Genomic DNA, 20,951 nt, shown 5'->3' with positions numbered 1-20,951 from the left:
GAATATCGGCTTTTAATGTCTTTAAAATCCGAAATTCGCACTAATAGTAATACCCTGAAAAGCCTAGCTCACCTGCAGTTAAACGTTTCAGCTCGCTGTAATCGGCACAGCGAAATCTGGCACATCCCTACACCGAGAAAAAATTACGGCTTTCAAATGCTGAAATTTGCCATTCCGCATGTGCTAAATAAATATAGGCTTACTCTGGAACAATTGCACTCACTTTCTGCAAGCGCTGTCTTTACTCTACTCAGTTGTGGGCAGCAACCTATTCCTCCTTCAGTCCTAGTCGTACACAACCACGGACCATAGGATACCTGTGTCTGTCACACACATATAATATTATCATTTTGTCTGTCTGACATTTGTTTTTGTAAAATTAGTGTATTACGTTAGAAAAATTGTTCTACAAATTTAGCCTGCGGTCATTACAAAGTAGTGCTTTGAATGTGCTGTTATATGCAAAAATATATGCATTTGATACAAATCGCGGAAGCCTTATTTGCTAAGAAATTATTGCATAGTTTGCCTGCTGTCTTCCTTCTTGTTTTTTTTTTTGTGTTTTCTTGTTTTTTGTTGTTTTTTCTGGAAGGTGGGGCTTTGTCAAGCTGCATGTGCGCAGCTTTCTCCTCATTTTCCACACCACATTGCGCTGTTGACATTTCTGTTTGTAATTTCCTTTGTATGAGCACGCGCTGCTTTGTGGTCAAATAAAGAAACTCTGAACATTTATTCTTTTCTTTCTGCCCTTTAAATTACTCAACATCAGAAATACTCGCGGATAGTGTGTTGAATGAACGCCAGGAGAAGGCATTTTCGAGCAGAAGAAAAAACCATCCTTGGAAAAAACTAGCTGTTGCCTTTCCCACGCCGCCAGGAACTCCAGTAAGACAGCGGGCAGGCTGCAGGTGTACTTTCATGTTAGCTGGAAGGGTGCGTATATACGTTTCCTAGTCAGCACAGCCAGCCGTCTTCCGAGCTTGCTATGAGGGTTATATCATAGCTGAAACCTACCTCAAGAACATAAAACACCCCAAACTGAAAGAAAAAACCGCCAAAACGGACCTAAAATGGATGACGCAATGCAATTGTGAAGAATGCTGCTTGTGCATTCTCACCGTAGCAACCTCATCCAGCCCTTTTCTGACCTATATGAATAACCGCAACCCCCCTAAAGTGGACATCACACAAATTGAAGAAAAAATACACTGAACCAACAGAGCAAGAAACAGCTACGCTGTTTAAAAAAATGGAGGCAGCTCACACTAACGCGTAAGACTTAAACGTAGCGAATCTGTACGCAACCTGCAAGACCACCGCAGCGGTTTAAGTCCATCATTGCTTCCGATTTACTTCTTCGCGGCCGGAACGACCTTTACTCTATTATCATTGCTATATGTGTAAGCTTCCTTCATTTCTTGGATGTGATAATCATTCGAGATCACCTTAAATGGGTGTACACTATGGCGTGTCTTTCTCGTTCTGAGCAACTGTTGCCGATATTACGTCGAACGCTGGAGCCTGTCTTGCCACGATTGCAGAGAACCCTGGAGTTTTTTGGCCAATCTTGGACAATCTCTTAAGTTGGTAATCTCGACTTGACATACGTGAGCCGGAGACGCTGTGTGGTCGCTGTGAGGTGCGCTCGGCAATTTTATTGCTTTTTAACTTTCGGACTGTCGCCGCCATCTTGGCCTATCTCCCTATGGGTATGCCTGGCTTGACAAGCGTGTCCCAAGGATGCTGTGTGATCGCCGCGAGGCGCGCACACACGAACGCTCGGCATTTCTTGTTTTTAACTTTCGGACTGTCACCGCCATCTTGGTCAATCTCCCTAAGTGGTATGCTTGGCTTGACAAACGTGCGCTAGAACCGCGGGGTGGTCGCCGCGAGTCGCGCACACACGGGCGCTCGGCATTTTATTGATTTTTTAACTGGCGGGTGGTCTACGCAATCTTGGCCAATCTCCCTAAGTGGTATGCTTGGCTTGACAAACGTGCGCTAGAACCGCGGGGTGGTCGCCGCGAGTCGCGCACACACGGGCGCTCGGCATTTTATTGATTTTTTAACTGGCGGGTGGTCTACGCAATCTTGGCCAATCTCCCTAAGTGGTATTCTTGGCTTGACAAACGTGCGCTAGGGACGCGGGGTGGTCGCCGCGAGTCGCGCACACACGGGCGCTCGGAATTTTATTGATTTTTTAACTGGCGAGTGGGCTACGCAATCTTGGTCAATCTCCCTAAGTGGTATGCTTGGCTTGGCAAACGTGTTCCCTGAACTCTGGGTGAACGCGGCGAGGCACGCAAACACGAGCAGAAATTTTCTTGGTTTTTTAGCTGCCGGGTGGTCGCGGCGAGGCACGCGCTAACACGAAACTCTAATTGAGATTCGCGAAACAGCTTTACTGTTAAAATATTCAACAAAAATAGCCTAAACGGATCCGAAAGAGGAAAAACCACAAAAACATTCTAAAAACACTAGCTCAAACCGACCCACACATAACAAAACAACCCGAAATCCTATTGCAATTTAATGAAGATGACAAAAATAGATTATATACGTGATAAAAATATTAAATTCAAGAAAGGCAAACCATTGCAAATGAAAAAAAAAAAAACATCGATTAAAGGATTTAAACCCGGCTTTGGATTTTTGTTACGCAGAACCCCAACACTACGAGGCCAAACACTACAAAGCGCCTAATTTGTGTCCCACAATCACGTGGATTTAGCTTTCAACGTCCCCCCGGTGGCATGACTGCGTCCGTTGGCGGTGCTGACTAGGAAACGCCTATACGCACCCGTGTAACTCATCGTATGAAACACCCGACAGGGTGGACAGTCGAAAGGGACGCAACACAAAAAGCACGCTCATGATGGAAATCCAAGACAAGACAAAAAATTGGAGCACCAGACCAGCGAAACCACGACAGAGAGGGCTGAAGCAGGCAAAAAACCTTTGCAGGCCAGAAGCGATGAGACGCCTGATGAAGACCATCAGGTCGATCAAAGAGCTGTAGCTGCCGAAGACGAGGGCGGAGGCGGTGCCATCAGCACAGAAAGATTCCAGAGGCCTCCCAGAATTTAAAGGGTAGAAAAAATAGCTATCATTGCCACCAGGAGCGTGCTGCAATTCAAAAATGGTACATTGGGAGTTCAGGAGCACCAGTCATTGCATCAGCTGCACAAGGTTGGAGAAGGCAATCGGCACCAGGCCACACCAGGAGCAGAATAATAATGTGGTCGGGGCGTACAGGGGAAAGGCACCCCGAATGGCAAATAGTGCGCAAGCAATCGAAATCGAAGGTGAGACACATATGTTAAAGCGAATGAAGACACGTGCAGAGGATGATACCAGACATCGGCCCTTCTGATGCAATCGGACCCGAAGAACGACGAAATGATACAGCGGCTTAAAAAAACATCCGAACAGGTTCTACACATGTTCAGAAGAATCACCAACCGGCACAGAGGCATGAAAGAGAAGGACACACTTCGTCTCGTCCAGGCTTTAATCCTCTCCAGAATAACTTACTCAGTGCTGTTGCAGTTCTAAACAAGAGAGAAACCGGCAAACTTCACACCGTCATCAGGAAAGCAACAAAACAAGCACTGGGCCTTCCAGTGAGCGTGTTCACGGACAGGCTATTTAGCATTGGGCTACACAATACAGTAGATGAGCTAATTCAAGGTCACCTGTCCAACCAAAAATATCGCCTCGCACAAACCCAAACGGGCCGGAAGGTACTTGCCCAATTAAAATTGCTACCAGTAAAGGCCGCTGCCACCACAAAGGAAATTCCGGAGAAATGGCGGAAGCCCATCATAATCCGTCGACTACCGAAGAACACGCATCGTGTTCACGATCAGGGTAGGCGAGAAGCAAGAGCGAAAGCTCTGGACCAGAAGTATGGATTACTGCCCACAGTGCAGTACACAGATGCAGCCGCATACCCCAAAATACAAGCCAAAGTAGCGGTGGTGACAACGAAGACAGAACTCGTCGTCGGAGCAACCCTGCCACCAGCCTCAACAAAAGAACTACCCGTAGCCTTAGCTCTTTCACAAACAAAGACAAGTGTCGTAATTACTGACTCACAAGAGGTATGCAGGAGCCTCAGGTCGGGCTGGGTGGCTCCAATCCCATACCGCATGCTGTCAAGCAAGCCACCAGACAGGGTAGTCGAAGTGGAGTGGGCGCCGGCCCACTCCTCTATGGAGGCTAATGATGAAGCCCAACTCAAGCCCCGAGGTTTCGTCGACCAGGCCGCGGAGGACTCACATGAACCTATGCCACTCCCGACGTACCAGGAAATGACAGAGCACTACAGACTCGGTCGCAGAACACTTCCACTGCCCCACTAACAACTAACAAAGACACAAGAAACTACGCTCATACTTGTGCAAACAAACACGTATCCCCACCTAACGCTGATGCAACTTATATTTCCAAATCAACATCACGCCTAATGCAAATGCAAATTCTGTACGCAATCAGCAACACTTAGGCACATTATTCTTCATTGCACCCAGAACCCTGATTTTCCACCTCCCTCCCTTCCCCATTCCCCCGAGAAGTGGGAGACGCTGCTGTCCAGCTCCCTTTTTTGCGATCAGCTCCTGCTGGTTGAGAGAGCGGTAGCATCAAGGACGGCACATGGCTACCTCTAAGAAGGCTCCACCGCCATAAAGCTCTGCCAAATAAAGAAGTTTTTTCTCCCTCTCGTCCCAAATGCCACAGATGAAGATTTATGCTAGTGCTCTAGCGATAGGGAGCACGTTGTGGTCGCAATACGGGAGTTCGCAAAAAAAAACTGCAGTGCTGCCGATACCTTCACTGGCAAAAATGCTCCCTACTACGCGGGATACCACGGCGTTGAAACACCAAGTACGTATATAAAGAACGCTGAGCGGACTTGTCTGCTGACTAGACGCCAGTGTATATGAAAAGTGTGGTGGGGACAACCCAGTGGAGCATCATAAATTGGATGTCAAATCCATCTTACCACAAGGGAAAACTATATCTTTCGTAGCAAGGCAAAATTACAGACACCACGTGTATAAAGGGATGGGGGATATCACTAAAAAGACAGACAGATGAGGAAGAACGCAGAATGAGACTCATGCAAGCGCAAAGTTCTGCTTGTTTTGAAAACCCCATGTTTTGAATTGTGAAAACATCTCACCTGAGGCTTTTCAACACACCTCGCCGTACTTACGTTGTATGCGCGCACTTGGGTTTAAAGGTGGTGATGGTTGCTCTCTTTGTAAGGCGATTGAGAAAGTAGTTGCCAAAATTGAGATGACTTCATCGCTCGCCCTACGCAATTTACAAATATTTGCCTTGACTCAGCCATTGTGGAGGCCATGTACTGGAGTTCGTCTCTTTACATCCCCATTTTATGCGGTTGGACAGGGAACACACGTTCACAAAGTTAAGGGTCAAAGTGTTTTATGACATACACTATGTCTTTTTATTCCTTTGTTATCAAACTTTTGTCACACATCTACAACAACAAAACGGGTTAGGCCAGAACCGTTGCTCATTAGAGAGAGAACCAAAGCACTGCCCCGTCTGCACTCGGAAGCTGGAAGAGTTGAAGCAATGGCAGCATTGCTACTGCAACCTTTCACTCATTGCTATCTAAAAATAACAAATTCCTCGAAGTACGTAACAAAGATAATCGAAATTACGACGCCACCGAAAGCTTATCTACTTCGTCTGGTCACTGCGGCTCACATTAAGGAGAGAAACAACGACCATTGAATAATAAATTCTCTTTAATATTGGGCATTTTGGTGGGCGAACATGTAAGACGCAGGCAGTCCTAACACTCTGTGGCCACCTTGCCTCAAGAAAACAATGCATGAGAAAATGAAAAAAAAATGCTTTTTTTTTCTGGTTTCTAAATTTTTAGTTATTTGCTTAAGTTTTTCTTTAAACTTGGCTGGATTTCCAAACCTTTAGGTTGCTCGCAAAAATAGCCAAGTCCAAGCACAACGTTCTAAGGAGCAGGCTGCGATGTTAGTGAAATTATACATTACAATTCACGCCCACACAATAAATATAGGTATCGATAATAGTTAGGAACGATATTAGTTAGGAAATACATGTACATTTGTTAGAGTTAAAAGTAAAATAAGTCAGACACCGCAAAATGAATCCGATAAAAAACGGCGGCTGTTCTTCAAGACATACGGGAGCATTTCACTCGTGTCTTGGGTGGCTGTCCTGTCGTCACTTCGTTGCCCCGGAGGCAGCTTCGGTCTGGCCCGGAGTGACAGTAGGCTCTGAAGCTGCAGGGGGAGACTCCACCATGGATGAGTGCTCTTTCGGAATTATGTCAAGAGCGGGTGGCACCTGGAAGGATCGGATTCATTGTTAAGTATCCTTTAAAATGCTCCCGCCAGCAGCGCGAGCAATTTGTGACATCCAGTTATTGGAGCCAATTTGAGGCGGCCAATTAGGATAATAGAGTACTGCACGTGCAAGTTATCTGATCAAGATACAGAAGAAGGAGCGGCGCCGAAAGAATCGCGGCCTTAGCTTATTCGACAAACATAACCTTCGAAGCTTACGGGTACGAGGGTTACTTGTTCGTTTCTCTCCCGTAGCAATTGTGGGTGCGACGTCAATGATTGAATCAATCACTAGTACGATTTGACACGTAATCCTTCTTCAGTTCCGGCACTACGTAAAGACACAGAAAAAATTATCTTCATCGCAAGAATAAAGCGGATTTGTGAGTGGCTCACCCTCCCCCCCCAGCTGTCTGGATTACTACAGGGACCGATGTGAGCACATACCCCGTACGCGAAGAAGGTTGCGAACTCCGTCGAGAGGCCCAATGCCACCATCCGGGAAATATCCGTCCAGCCATAAAGGCTCAGATTGTCCACATTTATAAAGCGGTTGGTATTCACAGTGATTGAACGTGTTAAGGCAGCACTGACCCCTAACCTGTTTGCTTTGATTGATTCTGCTGACTTTGTTTCATTGCTTTTACAATTTTGTTTAGGCAGATCAATTATATTTATTGTATTAGCCAATATGTTGCCGATAATAATTTCTCTCAAGAACACGGAGAGACCTCGAGAACACTCCGGGACAAAAGAACTCTCTTGTACTCCATTCAAGTAAGTCGCTAGCCTTATATATCACCCTAACACTGCCTATGATCAACTTTCACAAAAGACTATAACCACTGGGCCCCGCCCTGCCTTCCCCATACAAATAAAGATTGGTCCGACGCATTCAAGAGGCCTCAAACTGCTCACAGGGGGCGGCGATGGCACTAAGGGGATGCAATGAGGATAAAATCACTCCCACACACATCTTTTTATTGCGTGAACATCAAATCAGCGTTCCAGAAACCACGCCGAAAGTTTTTTTCTACGCCCCCCAGGTTTTGCTGACAATCATTTAGGGGCGGAGCTCCCCTTGCTCGGGCCAAGTCCCGCGTCGCGCCGTCGCCGTGTCCACTGGTTCTCGAGGCGACCGCTAGAGCCGCAGCTGTGCAATAGTTCATTGGTCTCCCGCTAGATGGCGCGTCGCTGGTCAAGGCGTCGCGTCACCACTGGTCGGCGACTCTGGCTAGTTTCGGTTTCAAAATTGGGGCGATCCTAGCGGCAGGGTGCTGCGGCGTGGCCCTTCCCTTTCCCTCATCGTTTCTTTCTTTCCCCACCACGCATGCTTCCGCGCCTCCTCACGCAGGCGCAACAGCTCACCGGCGCCAATATTTTTTTCTTTCTTTCTCTGGGCGCGCACGGCGGGCCAGTTCGGTGCGTGCGTAAGTGAGCCGGCGTGCGAAGGGCTGCGCGGGTTGCCTAAACGCCTCCACGGGCTGAAAATTTCGCTGCATTATAAAATATACGCGAATGTATTCTAAATATGGGGCCGCGGGGGAAAGAGCGTCATCAGTCCTGCGCAGCTCTGTGGTGCAGCAACACAGGGCGAAACAGTTCGGCCAAGTTTCTCGTCTTCTCCAAAAATGACAGGTAAGCAAATTCGCTTTGTACAAGTTATAGTGAATTCCTTAGAAGCCGACCGATTGCACTCTTCTATTTTCACTTCGCACATGTAACGTGAAGTTAATGAGCCATGTCAGTCGTCTTGGAGTGGAAACTAATGTGCAAATATATCCCAGCCTTGCAGGTACACAAAGTTTTAATAGAAGTAAACGCGCATTCGGCGCGCAGACTCTTGCTAGTAAGGTGAATTTGAGGCGGCATTGCCGTTTTGCGATTGCCTTACTAACTGCTTGAACGTCGATTCAGGATTCTTATCGATGTATTTTTTGTTGTTGTTTCGTGCAGTGGGTTTGAGTCTTGGGTGGGGTCCCAAGTCGAGGACGGTTCGAGACTTCATTGGACGTTTCCTGTGGTGAATCACCTCAACCCCTCGAAAGTTATCACGCTGCACCTGCTCACAAAGGAAGGCAAGCTCAACTGTACGCGCTTCTTGTCATTGACTGCGCGTACCTATTACCACGGCGATTGTTGGCGCGGGGTGGCGTGCCCTAACCAATTTTTCCGGTGTCATCTTGCTCCAAAACGGATATTTGCGCAAAACTGCTGCCAAACGTTGCTTCAGTGCTCCGAAAAATCCGGCGTAAAACCGCGGTGTTCAATGCCAGTCAATTTGCACAGGGAGCAGTGGAAGGCCAAGCCGAAATACATGCGTTGTCTGCAGCTGCCATTGCAAGCGTTTCGCTCATAAAAAAAAAAGGTAGCATTGCCGGCTTTTCTGTTCAATCTAACCTGCGCGACCGCGCCATGTCATCTTATCGCGAGTGGCTTTGCTGTTCCATAGTTCTAAAGATAGAATCGATATCGGACAGGATGAGAAAAGAGGCCCTGCCCAGACACAAGCTAGGGAGTAGCGTGTGACAACCTAGCCGATATCTGCAGCTCGGTACATGCGGCTTACAATACAGGAAAACTTTTTTTCTGCGCGTCCCCCCCCCCCTTATAATCAGACTGTTCACGCGCCATAAAAAGAAAAGACGGGTGCGCTCGATTTGTGTTGCGATTGTGTTCTGTATTATACGACGTGGTTGCGCATTATTTTTGTACGCAGATATAATCTATAGCAATGAGTGGTCAATAGTGCGGTTATTGTGTTGCAACAGTTTTTTCTTGCTGCATTTTGTTGGTGTGAACAAGATTTCTCGGAAGTGTATGGTCGGGTCAACGCTTCCTTTCAGAGTTTGCGTTAACTGGCCCAAAAGGCAGGCGTTGAAGCATACCTGTGCGTGCTTTCTTTTAAATTATAGGTTCCCGTTTACTGTGTCTCTGAACCGAAACGAATTTTTTGAATGTCTAAAGAACATTCCCGTCTCGAGGCGAGCCCAAGAAATAAGTATAAATTGAGTGGAACTTCCAAGTTCTTTCCTTCTTCCGCCGAGGTGTGCGCGAAAAAAATATGTATAGTGATTAGAACTTTCGAAGTTATTCTTGCGTAATCAATTATTGTGTACCTAAATGTGCATCTTGCACGTTTTTTTCCTATTCTGCAATGTTGCATGCCTAAATTTGCATGTCATATTTTTGCTTAGAGTCCAACAGAGTGTACATAAAATGTATGTGCATTATATTTTGTGTAGTGCATGTGTTTTCATGACTTCGAATCAAAGATGTCTTCATATGAATTTTGAATAAAAGAAAAGCGAAAAGAATGTTTGTGTAACGCTCCAATTATTATCGCCACAAAGACAACAATTCGACAGCAGAAAACATACTATTACCAACATGTTTCCTTCGTTCAATTGTTAAACACGTTACTGCACACACATACCAAACGACAGGTGGCGGCCATTCCGAGGCATCGCCGCCGCTCGTCCAACTTTCGCGCCTGGTGCCATTGCCGAGCGGCCCATGAGCAGCGACCGGCGGCACTCGCGGAAGTTGGGCGAGCGTCGGTTGCTGCAGCCGGCTCGTGGCGGCCCGGACCGGCTGCCGCGGAAAAAATGACGTCATCAGCGTCCGCGACGTCACCAACCTCCTTTCCCCCTCGCCACTCGTTGCCATGACGATAAATGCAACGTTTTTCAGACGCCACGTACCACTAGGGGAAGATTTGGCGCTGTTGGCGCGAATTACGCGGGACCACGGTGGATGCTAGAGAGGCCGCCCTGTGGCGTCACAAGCTACTCGTCATGAACACCTTCGAAGCGAAGGCAGCGGCGCGGAGAGCTTGTGACGCGACTGCAATGCGGGCCCACCGCCAAGACACCACGGTGAGAGCTCGCGAGGCCGAAGAAAGACGCCAACGTCGGCAGCAATCGCAAGCCGGCACCAGCATCGATCCGGAGGCGGCGGCAGCGGCGAGGGCTCGCGCAGCCGAAGCAAAGAGGGCTCGTCGACAAGCGGATCCCGAAGTGAGATCCCGCAAAGCAGAGGCGGCACGCAAGCGGCGGCAAGAAAACGTCGAATCGGAGCGGGCGTGGGATAATTGCATCGATATGTAAATAATAAACATCGTGTATATAAGTGATATACAATCACCCCTATAAAGACGTGTTGAGTCTTAAATGCAGAGGATTTCAGTAACTCACGATGTCACCCGCGTTGTCCCATCGTAGTCCGCACCGTCGCTGTCCGCACCCCTCCCCCTACACTATATAAAGGAATATACTATCCGGCGCCAGGTTTCGATCCCTCGACCCTGCGGGCGGAACGCAATGTACATGGTACTCTACCCACTGCGCCACAGAGCCGACACAGAATGGGACGCTACGGACGCACCTTATATCGTTGACTCATTCAAATTGCTGCGGACGAGCGCTCTCTCGTCAGCAGTTTCCACAAGTGCAACAACATTAACGTAACGCAAGCTACTTAACGTCGTGCGCCCCCGAAAATGCTCTGCATTTGATCGTGCCCCTCGCGAGGGGGATGTTTATTTATTTGATGTGAGTGGGAATGTTTCACGGTTTGAAGGATAAGCATTGGAGCTTCACCCCACTCATCATCATTCACTTCGTGGAGATGGCCGGATTTTTTTCATCTGTCCATCACATCCTTCGCGCTTCGATCCTGGGAAGGCCGCCGTTCAAGCTTCAACTGGCGATCACGTGCTGTATATCTGCAGTCGTGGCTGCGATGGTATCCCCCTCTGGCTAAGCAACTCAACTATCACCCGGAACACGGCCAAAGAGACGGCAGCAGCACTGTGGCGCATGGATTTAAACAAGCCGCGCAGCACGCTTGCCTTTCGTGGGGGGAGCAGCGGTCGAAAAAGCATGCCGAAAATTCTCTACGGTCCGCAGGCGCGTAATCAATTCTTACTTTTTGCGCAGCGATCTAACAATCGCGTTTTGATACTGCTCTCATGCCCACAAGTGCTTTACGAAACGTTGCTCAATTGCGTTGATGCAGCGCTGTTACTGCTTCTCTCAGACTACGTAGAGACCTCGGTCCTCATATACCCCGAAACCAAGCCACAGCTCACAAGGAACCTTCGGATGCAAACTCAGAGCAAATGAGCACAATACTCCAGATACTCAAAGACATCAACGAACGGACATTCGCATTAACCAAAGGGCAAGCGGACATTCAAAGAGATATCAAAGAAATGAAGCCTGGCCAGCACGTAATAGAAACGAAGCTACTTGACATTTTCGGCCGTTTTGAACATTTAGAATCTAAATCGGAAGTGATAAAGAAGATCGGCGATGACCTGGCCGCTGTCAGCGACACTGTAGAGTGCGCGATGTCGCACCAGGATGTCTTGCAATCTCGCCTGGACGACCTAGAAGACAGGTCACGACGATATAACCTGCTCGTCCATGGCATCCCAGACTCGGGGTAATCATGGCAAGAAACAGAAAAGACGCTAGCTGCACTGGCAAATGCGACGGGAAAAGAATTACTGGAAACGATGTCGATCGCGTTAAACGCATACGCACCTTCATCATTAAATTTCGAAGCTTCCAGATAAAACAAGGGAATCTTTCCGTCCGAGGTGTTTTAAAAACTAAAGACATCGCGGTGTTGCAAGATTACTCAGCCGCAGCTAGGCCGACTAGAAAGAAACTCTTAGAATTCGGCAAAGCCCAACCACACTGCCGCCAATTCCATTGCGGTATATCAACTAGTAACAGAACCGGTACCCATGATCAAAAGTTTACGTACCAGAAAAATGGCCATTTTAGGTTATTTCTCTTTCTATAGCAGCCCGAAAAAATGTGGAATGCATGCGAGATGTCGTAGAAGTACTGCATTAAATACGCCGGGCCGCGGTGCCGCAGAGAAATAACTCAAAATTGCTGCTTTCATGGTCCGTAAACGTCTGCCCTTGGGTGTACGATACCGGATCTGATAGCGTAAAAGAAGTCAAACAGGTACCGCATACTGCGCCGCTTCCAAAAACTGAATCCACAGCACCGATTTTGGCGAGTGCGTTTGCTCTGCCGGACAGCCCGACCAGCTAGGAACACGCGAGGGTAGTCGGTGCATCGGTGCCAAATGTTTCGGTAATACTAGCAAACAGTCGCAGGGTAACTACCAAACGAGAATCCTTGAACTCTGTAATTAACAGGGTTAGCACTGATATCGCATCACTCACTGAAACTTGGTTGCACACTCACAGTCATTCTTGCGATATCTTCGACCAGTCTTTGAACATCTACCGCTGCAATCGCCCCTTGCGTCAAGGCGGTGGTGTACTACTAGCTCTCAAAAAGTCGTATCCATTTCACCCAATTCACGTTCATACTGATTTAGATCCTGTAACATCTTGCGTTGACATTGGACACCGAAAATTTGTTATGGGCGTATGTTACCGTCCACCTTCATAACCCCCAGCGTTTGCCTCTGAACTGCACGATGCCCTGAATATTGTTTCGACACGACACCCCACTGGTCCTGTATTCCTAATGGGTGATTTTAACTTTCCACATATCTTAGTCCTCGGAAACCCCCGCATCCAAACCACCTTCATCTCCAATAACTGAATTTATAAATCTTTGCTGTTTATTTTCTTTTTCCCAGCTCATTTCTGAACCGTACCGAACCACACAAGAGACCGGTAATTAACTGTAATTGATATTAACTACACACGCTGAATTTTATTTCACGATTTCATACTTATCCGGCTTGAGCGACCACTCGCCCCTTGTATTTAATACAAACTTACCACTTAGCAAGAATACGACGTCAACTAAGTGAATTTGCGACTGCGGAAGAGCCGACTATTAAGCTATCAACAATAAACTAGCTCTCTTCCTGGACATTTCCTTGTGACACTTTGGTACGCGTACCGTTCAAGAACACTGGAACCTATTTAAAAATACTGTTCACGAACTATGTGATAAATACATTCCTCTGCGCGCAATAAATTCTAGCTCGGAGGTGCCTTGGTACAACAAACAGTTAAACGGGCTATATAACCGAAAAAACCGGCGTTATCTTCTGTCTAAAAAAGCCCCGACTAATTCCAAATGGAACGCATACACCGCTGCCAACAAAGCATTACCGCAGTGAAACTTGCCAAGTGACACTTCTCTCAGCAAACTCTTTTTTCTGTGTTTGTTAACAACCTTAAAAAAATTTGCCGTTTCATCACTCCCTTCTAAGACGAATAGTAGTACATTAACTACACCAGGGGGTTTCATTGCAGCCAGTACTGAGTGTTCTTCCCTACTCAATAGTCTTCTTTGTCAGAACTTTGTTGGTTCTTCTAACCGTTCACTACCTAAACTTCAGAACTGTTATCTCGCCATGCGCCCAGCTTTTACTGACCCAAGTGGTGTAAGGAAAATATTCCAGTCATTGAAACGCTTATCAAGCCCCGGTGTCGGCCTCAGAACTTCCCCTTTATTTGATGCAAAATATTCCAGCAGACTCCGGATACGTGCACCCTGCCTGTCTACTGGGAGGTCGGGAAGGTGGTGCCATTCATAAATCCAGTAGCAAACACACCCCTAACGATTTCACACCCGCATCACAACAAGCATTCCATGCAAAATTCTTGAAGACGTACTGTTTTTCGTATCACTTCAAATTTCTTGAATTTAACTCGTTCTTTTCACCCGCGCAGCATGGTTTTCGCAAGCTATTGTCATGTGAGGCCCAACTGGTTTCGTTAACCGACAAGCTACCATTAATTTTAGATCGCCGCTCATCTGCTTATTGCATTTTCCTCGACTTGTCGAAGCCTTTTGACAAGGTGTCTGCCAAATTACTCCTTCACCAACTAAGGAAGTCTAGATCATAAGCTTTTTGCATCCATCGAATATTTCCTTTCTCATCATTTCGAGTTCGTCAAATCCAATAACCAGGAATCTTCCCCCAGTTCTGTTCATTCCGGTGTTCCCCAGGGCTCCGTCTTGGGAGCACCTTTGTTTTTGATATATGTAAATTATACAGATAACTGTGTTTTCTCTAATATTCACTTGTTTGCAGATGACTGTGTTACTTTGAGACAAATTAACGATAACGACGTTACCGCACTGCAATCGGACAATAATGCAATTTCTAATTGGTGTGACCGTGGTTAATGGACCTTATTAGTACTAAGTGCAAAGTGTTACGCTTTTCAAGAACAGACACTTTGTCTGCTTCCCATTGCCTTTTCTTCTTGAACCTGTGACGTCGTACCGAAACCTGGGAATTACCATAACAAATGATCTTACCTGCTCGCTTCATATCACTACCGTTACTAAAAATGAAAACCCCATGCTTGGTTACCTGCGCCGCAATTTCTTTTCTGAACCTACCTCTTTAAAAACACTTTGTGCAAATCGATTATGCAGAATCCATTCGGGAGCCGAGCCATGACTATCTGGTGGCATGACTTGAGCTCGTGCAGAACGACGCAGCACGCTTTATTCTAAGCAATTTCGGCCGCGCGGCAAGTGTCAAGTTCATAAAACACTTCATAAAACTGCAAGTTCATAAAATAAATAAATAAATAAATAAATAAATTAAAATGGGTAGACATAAATAAATATATAAATTGTCGGTAAAAGGCTTGTCAGTTTCCCTACCGGCTAATAAACATGTCGCTGAGAGGGAAGATAGCGACTGTTTCGTGGTTTTGTGTGCGATTTGCGGAAGCTACTGTCAGACTTCCGCTTTTATGGCCTCTAGCCTGTCTGGTGCCACAAAGCACGCAAGGCGCCGTTTCCTGGCCCCTCCAAACTGCGAAAATGTTATAAATTTAAAATATGTTCGAAGCAATGTCCCTCAGTCATAAAGCCAGGAATATATCTTCACATCTTAATCAACCGCACCACGTCATAATGTCTTGAAAATTGCACGTTCTTGTCACATAGCAATGCCACAGAACATTGCTTGCCGCATCCGTGGATTACCCGCTATGCTACGGTGGTACACGACAGCATTGTGTTCTTTTTCTCCTTCCTAATTGCCGGAAAAGATCAAGTAATTGCGAAAAACGTGATGAACAATGCCGGACAGGCAACTCTGAAATCAACAGCATAGAGACTGATCTTCCGGTTGCTCAAGGTATTGCGTACATGCATGTGAGCGCTATTAGTCAGCATGTATCACCTACCCACCACACAATTCAAACCTATACCGCGGAGCGGCATCTCCGTGAACTCCAGACAAATACCTTCCCTCATTCCACTAAAGGCCAGATATTGCACCCAACCGTACATTTCGTGCTATGCGGCTTCTGTAGAGCGACCCAGGATCCTCTTTCATATGGTACAGGGATGCGCCCACGCCCCACTATATTGGCGCAATCCCTTGCATTCTTTCATGCATTGGGGGGAGAGGTCTGACCACCTCTGAACTCAATGATGACGTCGGTAAATTAGCCTTCGTCTACGCTTGCATTCGCATTTTCCTTCTCGTTCACAGCGAACTCCTGGGATCCGCTAAGGCTGTTTTTCGTCATCCTCTACCCTCACGCTGCATCTTTCCACGCCATAATCGTGAACTAAGTGTCTTCAGTCTCCCCCTCAATCTGAAAATTACTTCCGCCAGGATTCACACTTCGTAAGTGCTGCAATATTTTAGCTTCTTTTTCGGTGTAATATTTCTTTGGTACCCTCATGAAGGGTTTCACTGTCACCCGCAGCGTTATTTTATGCAAACGTTTTGCGCGGGGTCCTCTTGGCAGTGGTTTTTCGCACCTTTTGGCTGCTGGGGCCCTTGACGACTTGCAGATTACTAAAGGGATCATTTTCTGAGTGTAGAGGGTGATTATAACCTCTCAGACTTAAGTGCCGGGGATAGCCTTGGCCAGCCGACGCTTCATCGTTGCAAAAGAAAAGTGCCGTTCACTGCGACCTGTCCCTCCAGAGTTCTTCCACTTTCTCTTGAAGTGCACTCACTGTGCTTGCACCTGCTCTGCCATGGTTTCTGCTAGACACTGCTGCCACGAAACGGATAAGGGACGTTATTCTCGTTCTCAAAACTACACTTTTCTTCTGATAAATTCAGTTTGCCTGTCACACCAAACCTAGCCCTTTTGTTTGTTTACATGAATCCCTCAATTAACTCTGCGGCTCTGTTCTCCGTTCTCTGGTCTGGCGTGCCAACCTTCCCGACCCGAAAATACGTACCTTTGGCTCGTCACCGACGCAGTGCGTGGACCGGTTGGACTGCTTCGAATTCTTGGAGTCAGCCGACTGGACCAAAAGGGCGGGAACCGGCAGTAGCTCCGACGAGGTGTTGCCTCCAGTGGCTTTCTTTTCTCCACCCGACGAAATTTGTGAGCCCTGAAGGGATGTCTGCTTCGACGTTGACTTGGAACCACCGGCGCTGCTACTACCCCGGCGGTGATGCTTGCGCTTGCTTGGTTTCGAGGATATGGACGATGTTTCCATGGAGGCAACGTCAGGCGTCTTGATGAGGGAACTGCGGCGCGCGTTTTCTTTAATGTTCCACTGCCTGGGAACGATATTGTGTAGTTTCTTTCTATCATTACCCTTTTACAAAATCAGCTGTTGCAGGCGTAGTTCCTGAAATATCTTTCGACAATGCGACGAAAACTCCCACAGCCGCACAGACATACCGATACAGCATGTGCTCAAGCGATTAAAAAACAGCAGCTGTGCTCTGTGAGCAGGAGTTTTAAGGGTATAGTTATTCCTCTGGTCACTCAAATAAATGTTAAATAAATATATCAATAAAATAATATTTTCTGTTACAGTACCTCTATGCCAGTGGCTGTTACTCAGCGTTTGTAAGGCTCATTTTTACGTAGGGCACAAATCTCCACAAATCAGTGCTACTTTTTTGTGTTTCTGTGTTGAGCGCCTTTCTATTTACATCGGAGCTTTAAATGGGTATGACCTCGCATATCTTTTTTAAAGACGCATGCCAACAATTTTCCTTCTCGCTTCTTCCGGCATCTCTTTCACAAGTTTTAAATATTCTGAAATGAGAAGGTTATAATGGCCAAACCTTTCGGGATCACTGAGTCTGGTAACACACTTAATACTTGTCAACAATGTTAGCAAAAAAACATCAGGCATATTTGAGGGCAAACGTGTATACATACCTGTACTAGCAGTGCGTTTATTATTAAAATAGATTTGTGCTTCATTTTTTCGATAGAATATACCCAAATACGTTTCGAAAACAATAATTCTCCCCCAAAATATGAAAATGGCTTGCGCCAAAACCAATACCTCGTGGCGGGAGCAGAGCAGTAAAGAAAGGTCCCAATGCAGGGCGCACGAGTAGTGAAAAGCAGGAATTAAGTGGCTTTTAGCGAGCCTCCGTCGTGTTTGTCATTGGAGGAGCTACACGGGTAGGACAGAGTGAGGTGTGGGCGGGAGATAAGAAGAGAGCCATTTACGTGGAGAAGGAGGAGCCCAAGGCCCTCGTGTTCCGACGACATTTGCAGCGTCGGTGAGCTCATACGCGACGCCTGTCGTTCGCTCGGACGAAAAAGACCGGAAACTGAAGAACTGTTGGTCCCCGGTTTTAAGAAGTGTGCGGAGAAACAGAAAACAAACTTTATTTGCCGCAGGAATTTCAGGTCTTCATTTGAGTGTCCAATTCACCGGGTCTACGTAGTACTGCAGAATGCGTGTGCGGACCCGGTGCACACATTGATTGAGACCTGGGCATCCGGCATGTTTACTTTCGGCGGGGGAGCCAGCCAGACCTCCCAGGAGATGATAGAGGCGAGGGATGGGGCAAGAGAGCGGGGTGCAGTCCCAATAAGATTGAGGGACGGATGCGTAGGAAGAAACTGTGGGACAGGAAGGATGGCCAGGGTGCCGATAGATGCGGTGAAGAATGTGATGGGAGGGGAGTGAAGAGGTTTGATCCTGCCGAATGAGGCACGCGGCCTCACAATTTAGACGGGAACTGGTGGATGGGTACCGGGTGCGTGACAGACGTTGGTCGTGAAATCGTTAGCGGCGGGAAGTTTGGGGCTGAGTTCGAGCCGTTGGCGGGTAGTACAGGGTTGGGCAGGACATGGGTGGACTCGGGGGAGGTACTCGACTGAGCGCGCTTGCTAGGGCGTTTCCGCACACGCCAGGGTGACGAGGAACCCAAACCAGTGTGAAATGTGGTCGAGGATTCGAAGCAAGTATCGAAGTGACGAACTCACTGGTGTGTGGGTGGGTCTCATGGTGAGCGAAATTACGAAGGGCTGATTGACAGCCGGAGAAGAACAGTGAGAGTAGCGTGCTCTTCTGCCAGGGAAATAGCGTATTCTTTGAGGGACGTCGAATCAGGTGGGAAAGAAATTAAACCATGGCAGTGTCTAAAGACGAGAGTTGGAGAAATGAAGCCGTGCCCGTTGAGTTTGAGGGGATGTCGCTGGCGTCAATAAAGTAAATCCGTTTGGAGAGGGCCTGAACGAGCAGTGCACGACGAGCAGGGTGTCGATCAGGGTTCATGTTGCGGGGCAAAACGTCAACCCGTAAATTAGCGAAAGTGGCCCAAGGAGCGCGTGCCGGTGGTATGGAAGTTAGTTGCGAAGTGGGATAGTTAAGTTTGTTAAGAATTGCACGACCTTGGGCAGAGGTGTGTAGGATTCGAATTGGGCCTGGCGATGGCACGCCATGCGTTTTTCAAGAGTATTGTATATACAGAGTTCCAGAAGGGTGGCGCTGGGGGCGTACGAGGGTGCTCCTACAGGGATGTGGCGAAGTGTACGGAGGGAGGCCTCGAGGGACGAGAGCTGAGATGGCAAGGGTTGCAAATACGGAGTTGTATATAGTATACGAGACATAACAAAAGCATCGATCATGCGGAGCAGGTGATGTTCCTGTAGTCGAGCTCTTCGGTTCGCGGCCCGGCGGAGGAGATGGGAAAGCTGAGCGATCTGATTGTGGAGGGTCCGCAGAGTCGGTACAGAGCTGCCTGCGGAATGCAAGGTGAGACCGGGGATCCGAAGGGTGTCAACTTGCGGTCCACGGCTGCCACAAATTTGTACCTGTGGAAGAAAGCGGTCTGGCGCCGCGTGACGCTTGTTACTGAATACGACGAGAGCGGATTTTGAAGGCTAAGTCGAGAGGTCGACAGACGTGACATGGCCTTGGATGACGTGACACCCTTGCTGAACAGTGTCCCACAGTTGGCGTGGGCTGCCCTTGGTTGACAAGATTGTGATGTTATCCGCGTATATAGAGTAGGACAGAAGGTGGATGGCATCTAATAGTGGAAGAGGCGAAGCGAAAGCGATGTTAAAAAGACTTGGTGACAAGATGGAGCCTTGAGGAGTAAGAGCAGGTGCACGATGTACTCGTGACCCACCCTAGATAAAGCTTCGCTGGCTTCTATCTTCACTGAATGAAGGCCCATGAATTTTAAACAAAATTAGGCACGCAGATTACTTCCTCGGGCAACAGCTAATATTTTGGGAACTATTTACTGGCGAAAATACCAAACCCTACATTGTACTTTCTTGTTGCCTATGTCTGCTGTGATTTCTGACTAATGAGATAACAGCATAACAGCAGCGAAATCTATGAAATTATCGTAAGTAAATACCTCTAGGTTTTTCCATCCAAACAACGTAACTTTAAAACCAGTTGGCACATATCAGTACCTAATCGTCCACGTAAGAAGAGTCCTCACGTGGTCACCAGAGTATGGAAAAGGCCCAGTTTATTTGTAACTTAACACAATGCTGGCGCGAAGCTTGGACAGGGACAACTACACGCATGATTATTAAAGCACTCTCTATCTAATTATTTTTATATTACACGAGCTTACATAAAATCTTTGAGATGCACGTGTCAGGAAGTTGTCAACATTGTAGCTAACCAGTATTAATCATTTTCTATACGCCAACCTACCAGTCATGTCACCATGAATCTCAGTCACCGGTAATGCAATTGATACCGCCATAATAGACTTTTTGTCTACGGATGGAGGTTTTTTGTGTGCTAAAAACATGGGTGCCCTACAGACACCAGCCGAGTTTTCAATATGCCGTGCTACCACAATGAATGCGCCCTGTCCCCCACCACTTCATGGCAACCACGCAGCTGCTGTTATTGGCATTGCGAACTTCAAGTGCCTTCTCAGGCTCGCGTACCGATCGTTATTGGACTGAGAAAGTGGCCAGCACACGCGAAGCCCAGCCATGGCCAAAAAGGGCTACTACCGGACCCCATCTCACAGTGTTCCTATCAGCCGCCACGCTAGGAATTTAGTTTTGTTAGGCCAGCACACACGAAGCCCAGCCATGGCCAAAAAGGGCTACTACCGGACCCCATCTCACACTGTTTCTATCAGCCGCCACGCTAGGAATTTAGTTTTGTTAGGCGTTCCATGCCTGTAACAATGCCATTGAATTTCGCACCCAAAACTCCGTTCCCTCAAGGCAGCTGCATGAGGGCTCAAGCAGCATTGAAAACGCACTGGAGAGGAACTACTCATTAAACTTTTGGACAGCCAAACAACCTTCGGAAGATAACGTTTCAGCTGAAGTGGACCCAAAGCAGCTGTTACTTAAAACTCCGTCCTTGTCGTCGTACCCGGAGATATGATGCACTGAGAAGAATG

At 47.4% G+C, this 20,951-nt stretch overlaps 1 protein-coding gene across 1 annotated transcript; it reads right to left on the bottom strand.

Annotated features, from left to right (window-relative positions):
* Positions 1-6,133: 6,133 nt before the first annotated feature.
* On the bottom strand, positions 6,134-16,801 carry LOC144139088 (uncharacterized). The gene is made up of 2 exons (XM_077671567.1): positions 16,538-16,801; positions 6,134-6,360 (listed from the first exon to the last, which is right to left on the bottom strand). The coding sequence occupies exons 1-2, from the start codon at positions 16,799-16,801 to the stop codon at positions 6,238-6,240; spliced, it is 387 nt and encodes a 128-aa protein (XP_077527693.1). The 3' UTR covers positions 6,134-6,237.
* Positions 16,802-20,951: the final 4,150 nt, after the last annotated feature.

This window comes from Haemaphysalis longicornis, unplaced genomic scaffold (assembly GCF_048455015.1).
Source record: "Haemaphysalis longicornis isolate Haplotype H1 unplaced genomic scaffold, Haemaphysalis longicornis Haplotype H1 scaffold_5, whole genome shotgun sequence".
Classification (NCBI taxonomy): Eukaryota; Metazoa; Arthropoda; class Arachnida; order Ixodida; family Ixodidae; genus Haemaphysalis; species Haemaphysalis longicornis.
Note: the sequence above shows the minus strand (reverse complement) of the source record. Positions and strands in the feature narration are given on the sequence as shown.

Coding starts and splice junctions, on each gene's coding strand:
- LOC144139088 (XM_077671567.1), bottom strand. CDS start 16,801: ATGGAAACATCGTCCATATCCTCGAAACCAAGCAAGCGCAAGCATCAC. Junction 6,361..16,537: donor GCGTCGGTGACGAGCCAAAG/GTACGTATTTTC, acceptor CGATCCTTCCAG/GTGCCACCCGCTCTTGACAT.